Source organism: Glycine max, chromosome 17, assembly GCF_000004515.6.
Source record: "Glycine max cultivar Williams 82 chromosome 17, Glycine_max_v4.0, whole genome shotgun sequence".
Classification (NCBI taxonomy): domain Eukaryota; kingdom Viridiplantae; phylum Streptophyta; class Magnoliopsida; order Fabales; family Fabaceae; genus Glycine; species Glycine max.
The window spans coordinates 13,720,776-13,730,991 of NC_038253.2; the positions used below are offsets into that span (position 1 = coordinate 13,720,776).

Genomic DNA, 10,216 nt, shown 5'->3' on the forward strand with positions numbered 1-10,216 from the left:
TCAAACCTCACCTTAATCATATTCACCCTGACATGTGTAAGTTCTAAGTTTTAGTAAGTACAATAATCTTTCTATATATATAATATGAAGATGATGCTATGTGAGCATAAGAGAAAAACATGATAAATGCCAAAGTCGTGCAGTATTTTTCTTGTGGGTTTTCCATATATCATTGGCCAAACATAGACTCATGTTTTGTAGTGTGTGCGTGAGAATAGCTCATACATTCTCGATTCTCCCTCCCCATATGTTTCGGCTCCATATTATTGTACTAAATAGTAAATACATATGTGCACACATCTTTTTCGGAATGTACACGTAAGAAGCTGCTTAACATAGATTTGGCACCCTCTTCCTAGTTTCTTCGATTAACAATGCTTTCACCAATAGAAAACTCTACTCCATCTCCATGCATCACCGTGAATTTTTTTACATTTGCTGTGCCAATGAACCGTAAGACTTTATCATCAGGTAATATTTCTTAAGAATTCGTTTAAACTAATGCGGCTTTTTAAGGTTCTTATATTCATTCTATTTTATTCATAAATGTAATGTTATATGTTAATTTTTGTTAGTGAAACAGATTCGAACCAATAATTTTTATTTTTCTCTTTTTCTTTCGATTACAACTTTAATCTTATAACTTTAAAGTTGTTAATTCTTATATTCATAAGCGATTGGTTTATTTTCTTGCTCTTTTTAATTACTTGCATATGAATAAAGTAATTATTTATTGATATTTGAAGTCAAAAGGGAATTTCTAAGACGGCAAGGTGCCAACCCTAATGATTATATATCAATCATTTTCTTGTGTTATGGGTTTCTGTATGTCATCACTTAGAAAACAAGAAAGACAGCGCTCCATTATCGCCTCGTTGGCCCATATGCTGTTTTTAAATGGACGCACTTTCTTCACCGTGCGTTTTAGAGTTTGAATGTTTCTAACTACAGCCTGGGAATCTATGTAGATACATGCACAACTCCACGATAAATCGTCGAAATAAACAAAATTTAACGAATTGAAAACTCTAATTGAGGCCTTGTTCGTGAAACAATTAAGATGGAGATAATTTACGAGCCTCACATCCACGGGGAGATTGAATCGCTCATAGAAAGAATCTATCCACCCAGGTACTGATTAAACCATTTCCTCGTGTGAATATTTCATTATTCTCTAGTTTAATAATTATCTATTAAAGAAAAATAACACTTACTGATTTTTAATTATTTCATTTGGCTCATGATATAGATTATATAAAAGATTAATGAATTCATCAAATTCAACTTGATGTGTTTCTTGTTCTATACGAGCAGGGTTTGTATAGACAACGATTCCAGCAGAGAATGCACAGTGGTGAAGGTACGTTATATTTAATTGTGTAGCTACATTCCAAATTGTATATAATAAAGGAAATTACATATCAGTCATATGAGTTAGGCTTATTATTCATTATAGTTGAACTTTCTTAATTGTGTGGAGTCCACCGTTTTCGCCCACAAATTTTAAACCAGTCCTTGTAGCTCTTTATGCATGATAATGATAAATCACTGAGCATTAGGAGATTTGGAAGAAAACAGTACACGTTCCTTAAATAGATATATACATATCCAATATGGAAATATATATCTCTCAACCTAAGCCAATATATATTAGAATGCACTATAGTAAGAGCTTAACTATTTGACTTTTCATTATGATCGAGAAGCCAAAAGCAAATAAAATTGTGGTACCAGCTTGTGCTTGCCCTAACCGCCATTACAAACAGTAAATTAATTTTACATATGTTAAAAAATAACTCTTGCTCGATCCCAGACAGTTGAATCAATCATTATTTTTTTGCTAGAAGCCAAATACTAATAGAATAGTAAACAATGAAGAGGTGAAAACAATTACCAAATAAAAAAAGCTTTGAATTTATTTATAAGCTTAAATATTTGTAAAGGGGACTGAAAAATCATAGAATTTTATTCTAAGTTCTTAATAAAAAAATTTATTATTTTGAATTATTGATATATTAAAAATTTTATTTGAAGTTCTTTATCATCAATTAAATGATATGTTACCTTACAAATTAAGCTTTTTAATATTATTAAGGGTTATGATAATGATGTCATTTTATCACTTAATTGACGACAGATTCAAAAAAAACATATTGAATTTTAGTTTTAAGTATATTAATTTTAATAAGTTGTTCGATGGTATAAATTACAGATTGATAGCGCCAACAGGCATGGGATATTATTGGAGATGGCCCAGGTGTTGACAGATCTTGATCTCGTCATTTCCAAATCATACATTTCTTCCGACGGTGGATGGCTAATGGATGGTCAGTATCCCTTAATATACAGTCTAGACTTTCATTTGTAATTTAATTGCATGCCATAATCCTACACAACCTTTAATCTTTTCCTAATTTGAACTGAGGTACTATTAGAAATACGTTTTTGCAATTTTTTTAAAGAAATGTTTTTGCAATTCTATTATTTGAAAGAAATAAAGTATCAGAAAGCTAAAAAAAACATGGGTAAATACATTAGGAGTAAACCATCAATTACCACACGATATTATAAGAAAAATTGTAAGTACCAAAACCAAAAGTTATATCATCATTTTTACTTTCTTTGTTTGTGTTCCTTGAAATTTCAAACAAGGAAGAAACCTCTTTTTTATATAATAATAATAATAATAATAATAATAATAATAATAATAATAATAATAATAATAATAATAATAATAATCTTTAACAACTACAGAAGTGGTTTTTTTTATGCAGACTACAAAAGTAATTTGATTTCACCATACACCAGCTGAATTGTTAATATTACAAATAATTGAACAAATTTAACCTTTAACTTTCGATAACTATTACATGAAAGTAGTGTTTATATGACGCAATTTAATTAATTTAAGTATACTAATGATAGAAATCAAATTAGTGAAGATTGTAATGTTATTGAATTTGCTCTTATAACATAAAAAGTCAAATTGACTCGTGTTTAATTGAAAGATTAAATTAATATTTTAACTTAATGTTATTATAAACACTTGGAAAAGATTAACGAAACAACCCGAACTAATTATTTCTCAACAGTTAACAATAATCTATAAGATTAATTGAATTTGCAAGTAACTAGCTTCTCGATGGGTCACTGTTGACTCCACGTTGCAGTGTTCCACGTGACGGACCAGGATGGAAACAAGCTTACGGACGTAGGGCTCGTTCATTACATTCAACAGGTAGTCTCTCTGTCTTTTCTATATTCCTCACACCGATCTCAAAACTTAAACTTAAAACCTAAAACCTAAAAGTATGAGATTTTATTTATTTTTTATTAAAAAAAATTTAATCGAAAAATATTAATTATTAGTTTTATATCTTTTTTTTTTATTGAAAAATGTTAAGTTGTGAATAGTTTTAGAATATTAACAGGAGAGATTCAAACTCAGGCTTTTCTCTTCCTCCTTCTCCCTTTAATCATCAATTCAATTTTATAGCTCCGGAAATTTTGTAGGCACTGTGCGAGTCTAGAAGCAGCAACAAAGAAATTTCAAGTGACATAGAGCTAACAAGCTGCAACGAACCACCACGAGTGGTGAACTTAGCAATAGAGTTGACCACAACGGACAAGCATGGCATGTTCTCGGAGATATCAGCGGTTCTATTGGGCCTGGGCTTCAACGTCACCTCTGCCACGGCCTGGACCCACAATGACAGGGTGGCCTGCATAATCCACCTCGAGGACGCAAACAAACTCGGGCCCATTAATGCAGAACGTCTGGCCCAGGTCCAGGCCCAGCTCCAGAACGTAGTGAAGGCCCGTGATGGGAAGAACGGGGAAGACGATAGAGTGAGGTTGAGGCTGAGGAGCTTCGGCGGCGGGCGCAACCATACCGAGCGGCGGCTCCACCAGATGATGTACGCCGACGGGGACTACGAGAGGTTGCGTGCGTGCCACGGAGAGAAGGGGTGTGAGGGGACAAACGTGTCCGTGGGAAGATACGAAGTGAAGGGGTACTGGGTGGTAAACGTGAGGAGCAGGGATCGCCCTAAACTTTTCTTTGATACTGTGTGCGTGCTCACCGACATGCAGTACGAGGTGTTTCATGCGGCTGTTAGCTCCAATGGCTCCATGGCTGACCAGGTACTTGGATTTTTTACATAGTTTCAAATATTGGTTTGAGTTTAGAGTTATACCGACACCTCTTAATATATAGTTGGCAAAATGTACTATCCAGTCCAACGCGGTTGCAGGTTATAACGAGTTGAACAAAAGTAATCAGATTTAATTCGGGCCTATATAAAATGAAACTAAGTCTTATAAAAGATTGATTTTTGTGAGCTTAACAAACATTGAATTATTATTGGATCGAAATAAAAATTTCACATCTAATTTGGGTTAAAAAATTTCAATTCAAGTCTTATATTTCATCAGTCAAGTTTGGATTAATCCTACTAACCCAATTTATTTTGTCACCTTTACCTCTCATTGTATATGATATTTTTCTTCTTACTTTTGTCACAAATCAAGCTTGAACTAGAAAATCACCCTACACAGATCTGCACATTAGGTGCAGTAGCTATGGAGATAAAGAAAAGTAGACTATTGCTCGAGAAGAAAAGAGGAAAAACTTATGAACAAGAAAGCAAAGAAATTAAGCAAGATGATCAAAACAAGCTTCTGTCTTATTCATTGAGCAAAATGAACTTATATACAGATTGAGAATAGATCCAGAAACTAACACAAAAGCAGTTACAAAGTTTGTTACAAATCTGTTAGAGTTCAAAATGAATTTGGCGGGAAATGACAGCTTCATTAAGAGCCCCCCTCAAACTGGGAATAGATGTTCATCATTCCCAGCTTGGAAATCATGAATTTGAATGAAGCTGGCTGCAAGGCTTTGGTAAATGCATCGGCTAGTTGCATAGAGGACCTGGTAACAATTTTAGAAGACCACTCAAACATTTCTCCCTAACAATGTGACAATCCAATTCAATGTGCTTAGTTCTCTCATGGAATACTTGGTTGAAAGCAATTTGGATTGCTGAATTATTATCACAGAAGAGGTTTGCTGGTTGATTAAATGAAATGCGAAACTCCAGGAGGAGATAAGTGAGCCATTGGATCTCACAAGTAGTTGCTGCTAGTGCTCGATACTCTACCTCAGATGAGCTACGGGAAACAGTCGATTGTTTCTTAGATTTCCATGAAATGAGAGAATTTCCAAGAAAAATTGAGTAACCAGTAATGGAGCGCCTGGTATCATGACATCCAGCCCAATCAGAGTCGCTAAAGGCTTGAATATGAATGGATCCTGAAGCTGGGTAGAGTAGGCCCTGTCCTGCTGATCCTTTCAGATATCGCAAAACCCACGAGGCAGCCTTCTGGTGATCTATGGTTGGGACATTCATGAATTGACTAAGTTGCTGGACAGCATAGGAAATGTCTGGCCTGGTATTAGTTAAGTATATAAGTCTGCCAATTAATCTTCGATAGGAAGAAGCAGCTGTAGCTGGCAGGGGGTCACCTTGGCTTTGAAGATGAGTAGTACAATCCATTGGTGTAGCAGCTGGACGACAAGCTAACATACCAGAATAAGAAAGAATATCAAGAGTATACTTTCTCTGGCATAAGTGGATGCCTTGAGGAGATCGAGCCACTTCAATTCCAAGGAAGAACTTCAAATTACCTAGATCTTTAATCTTGAAAACAACATCTAGTAATGAAGTGATCTGATTGATTCTTTTAATGTCATTCCCAGTTAGAACTATGTCATCTACATAGACTAGGATTGCTGTAAAACTCTCATTATTGAAGGAAAAGAACAAGGAATGGTCTGATGATGCTTTTTTAAACCCATTATTCAGAAGAAGGGTAGACAATCTATGAAACCACTATCTACTAGCCTGCTTAAGGCCATAGAGTGATCTGTTTAATCGACATACTTGATTGGAATGAGGGACTACCATTCCTGGTGGCAATTGCATATAAACCTCCTCATTCAATTCCCCATGAAGAAAGGCATTATTTACATCTAATTGCCTAAGATGCCAACCATTTATGGCAGCTAAGGCCAAAACCAACCTGACAATAGTAAATTTGGCAACTAGAGAAAATGTGTCCAAGAAATCTAGCCCCTTCATTTGTATATATCCTTTAGCTACTAATCGGGCCTTGTACCTCTCAATGGATCCATCTGCATGATATTTAACCTTGTAAACCCACCTGCAGCCTATTGCTTTCTTGTTATGTGGTAATTCTGTCAGAGTCCATGTATTATTCGATTGGAGAGCTTCTAACTCAGCTTTCATTGCCTTAAGCCAGCAATCATGCTGAGATGCTTCAGTGTATGTCTTTGGTTTAACAGTTGTGGAGATGGATAAGGCAAAATGTTTGTGGGATGGAGACAATCTAGAATAGGACAAAACTGAATCAAGAGGATGAGTTACATAACTCTTGCCTGGATGCATCACTGGAGCTGATATTAGATTGAGTGTATTAGTTGAATTGAGAAATGTGTGGTAATCAGTAAGGAATGTGGGGGTTTTCCTATCTCTTGTTGACCTCCGTAGTACTGGTTCAGATGGCATAGAGGTATTTGAGGGGTTAAAAGCAGGTGTATCAAATGAATATTGTTCAAATTGGAATGGCGTAGGAGAAATTATGGGTGGTATTGGCTGTGTTTCAATTTCTTGGGTTGTATGATGCAAAGGAAAATGATTTTCATAGAAAACCACATTTCTGGATGTTGTTAAATCATTTGTGTGAAGATTGTAAACTAAAAATCCTTTTGTATTTGGTTGAAAGCCTAGAAACACACATGGATGGCCTTTTGGGTCCAGCTTCTTCCTATTGGCTGACAGTGTGGAAATGTAACATAGGCATCCAAAAACTTTAAGATTTGATATATCACATGGTTTTCCAAAAAGTATTTCATATGGAGATGCATCTTTCAAAAAGGGAGTAGGTATGCAATTAATTAAATGAGTTGCATGAGTCAAAGCAAATGACCAGAAACTATGAGGCAAATCTGCTTGAAATACAAGGGCCCTTGTTACATTCAATAAATATTGGTGCTTTCTTTCTACAATTCCGTTTTGCTCAAGTGTTTCAACACATGTGGTTTGATGCACAATACCTTTTGAGCTATAAAAATCAATTATAAGAAATGCATCCCCATTATCAGTTCTTATAACTTTAACTTTACTATCAAATTGATTATGAACTAAAATAATGAAATCCTGAATATGTTTTCTAGCCTCAGATTTGGTATGCATAAAAAATGTCCAAGTGAATCGTGTGTGATCATCAACCACTGTTAGAAAATACATGTCCTAGCATTGATGTTTTTGCACTTGGTCCCCAAATATCTATGTGTAAAACTTCAAAACTACATGATGCATATGTACTGCTATTTAAAAAAGGAAGCCTTTTATGCTTAGCATAATGACATGCATTGCAAACTAAATCTTTATTGAATTTTAGAAAGGGATAAGTGCCTTGCATTTTCTGTAATCTTTCAAAAGACAGGTGTCCTAATCTAGAATGCCATAGATCTATTGGTATGATGGTACAATTTGGATGAACAATTTATGTTTCAATACTACAAGTGGCTGGTCTGGTTGGAGTGAGATAGTATAATCCATTTCTCATTTCAACTATACCAATCTTGGCTTGAGTGAGTGCATCCTGCATTAAACATGAATCAGAGGAGAAAATAAGCTTGCAATGGTTTGTAGAAACCAACTTAGATATTGAGATCAAGTTAAAAGAAAAAGCTGGAACATATAGAACTGAAAACAAAACTATTGAGTCAGAAATGCATACATCACCCGAATGTGTAGCTGACACATGGTGACCATTGGGAAGCTTAACTAGGATTGGAGGATTCAATTTTGTATATGATTTAAAAGAACTAAGAGATGCCGACACATGGTCTGTTGCACCTGAATCTAAGACCCAAGTGCAGTGTGTGCATGTGTTATTCACAAAGAATGGGTGCTTACCATGGACTGGTGTTGTATCAACTGAACAAGAGGCAATCTGTTTTGAACTGCTAGACATACTGTCTGAATTCCCTTCACTTGGTTGCTGGATTAAGGCAAGTAGAGCTTTGTATTGCTCAGGTGAAAATCGAATTTCTTTGGGCTTAATTTGCTGTGTTTGATCATTGGTGATTGCTTCATCTCTTGTCACCAAGCTATTTGCACTGCTCCTTGAATTAGAAAACTTAAAACCTGGTGGAAATCCATGTTTCTTATAGCAAACCTCAACTGTATGGCCTGTTTTTCCACACTAAGTGCAGATCTTATTATTTCTAAAGCTATTCATCTTGTTCCTCTCATTACTACCCGAAGGCATGCCATGTTTTTTATAACATACACTTTCAGTATGTCCAGTCCTTCCACAATAATTGCAAACCAGTTTTGCTGAACAGACTGGGTTTCATTTCTATGCTGTTAACATTTATCAAACTATTTCCAAGCTGCCTCTCCTGCTGTGCAACATAGGAAAAAATTCTAGAAATCTCTGAAAGTGGATCCATGAGAAGTACATGTGATCTTACATTTCCAAATTGCTCATTCAAACCTCTAAGAAACTGAATTGCCCGATCCTCTCGTTTTCTCTGTGCTACAGTTTTAAGTGCTATACAAGTGCATCGTGAACTACATGTACATGTAGGATCAAGCCTAAAATTCTCTAACTCATCCCATGTTATGCGTAGTTTTGTAAAATATTCTGTAACTGAGAGGTTACCTTGTCTAATCGAAGCTGCTTCCTGTTGAAGGTCTAAAATCCTGAGTAAATCACTTTGTGCATATCTGGATTTTAGATCTTTCCAGATCTCTTCAGCCTTATCCATCCATAGAATGCTTTGTCTAATTGTCATAGACACAGAATGTACAATCCATGAGACTACCATGTTGTTGCTCCTCTTCCAAGCTCCATAGGTCTGGTCAGTTTTCAATGGCTCAGCTGCTCTTCCATCAACAAACTTAAGTTTATTCTCAAAGCAGTCATCATTGATCTTCTCCATGAGGGATAATTTGTGGAATAAAGAACTAGAGATACAAGCAAAACCACGGGATTCTCGCTTGGATGCAAGTAAAGGAAGTTGTCTATGGCTGGGATGTGTGTATCTCTTTCACTCATTGTCACAATCGAAGATCAAAGCCAGATGAAACTCAAAACAGAGGTGAAGAAAGGATAAATTGCTTCGGAAACTTCTCTTGATTGCGCAGCAGAGCTCTTTGAAGAGCTCTGATACCATGTCACAAATCAAGCTTGAACTAGAAAATCACCATGCACAGATCTGCACATTAGGTGCAGTAGCTATCGAGATAAAGAAAAGCAGAGGCTATTGCTCGAGAAGAAAAGAGGAAAAACTTATGAACAAGAAAACAAAGAAATTGAGCAAGAGATCAAAACAAGATTTTGTCTTATTCATTGAGCAAAATGAACTTATATACAGATTGAGAATGAGAATAGATCCAGAAACTAACACAAAAGCAGTTACAAAGTTTGTTACTGTTAGAGTTCAAAATGAATTTGGCGGGAAATGACAGCTTGATTAAGATCTTTTTTTCTATCTTTACATTAATATGTTGTTGCAAAATTTTGAATAAGCATACTCAAAATTTGAGAGACGGATTCTAAACATTTTGATATTTATAAAGATAAAAGACATATTTTAACTTTAAATCATTATATATTATAATAATATCTTTAATTGTTTGTTACCATACTATATTCAAAAGGGCAAAGAAATAGTATGTAATTTCAAAAACTTCAAGGAGTATAACTATAAGTATGATAAGTAATATGATGTAATGGAAAGATTTTTTTTTTACATATATATAATAGGTATTGTTGAGTATTTATCACTGTTCAAGCCTCTATGGTTAACATTTTTTTATATAGTGCAATCGGCTAGTTTGTTTAAGTGTTTTTTTTTATATAAATAAAATAAGCATTTTTTAATTTTTTGATGTATTTGTCTAAACTATTTTTATATAAAATAAATAGTTTTAAAGTTTTTTTAAGAAGCAAATTCTATTTACTTAAAAAATACTTATTTTTAAGTTTTTTTTTAAAGTTTTAACACACTCACCCAATGATTCATCTTATCTCTAAAGAGAGGAATTATAATGTAATTTTGTGCTACGCATTAATTATTCATACTCTACAGCTCGCAGGAATTCGTAATTTCGGAGGC

General features: G+C 34.7%; 1 protein-coding gene across 1 annotated transcript in view; it reads left to right on the plus strand.

Annotated features, from left to right (window-relative positions):
• Positions 1 to 853: 853 nt before the first annotated feature.
• Positions 854 to 10,216, plus strand: part of LOC100797191 (ACT domain-containing protein ACR1) — a 12,360-nt gene continuing 2,997 nt past the window's right edge. Inside the window, exons 1-6 of the mRNA XM_006601402.4 lie at positions 854 to 1,131; positions 1,315 to 1,360; positions 2,213 to 2,327; positions 3,171 to 3,238; positions 3,514 to 4,163; positions 4,861 to 4,936. Coding sequence (XP_006601465.1) covers positions 1,061 to 1,131; positions 1,315 to 1,360; positions 2,213 to 2,327; positions 3,171 to 3,238; positions 3,514 to 4,163; positions 4,861 to 4,936 — 1,026 coding nt within the window. The 5' untranslated portion in view covers positions 854 to 1,060. The remainder of the gene's footprint in view (positions 1,132 to 1,314; positions 1,361 to 2,212; positions 2,328 to 3,170; positions 3,239 to 3,513; positions 4,164 to 4,860; positions 4,937 to 10,216) is intronic.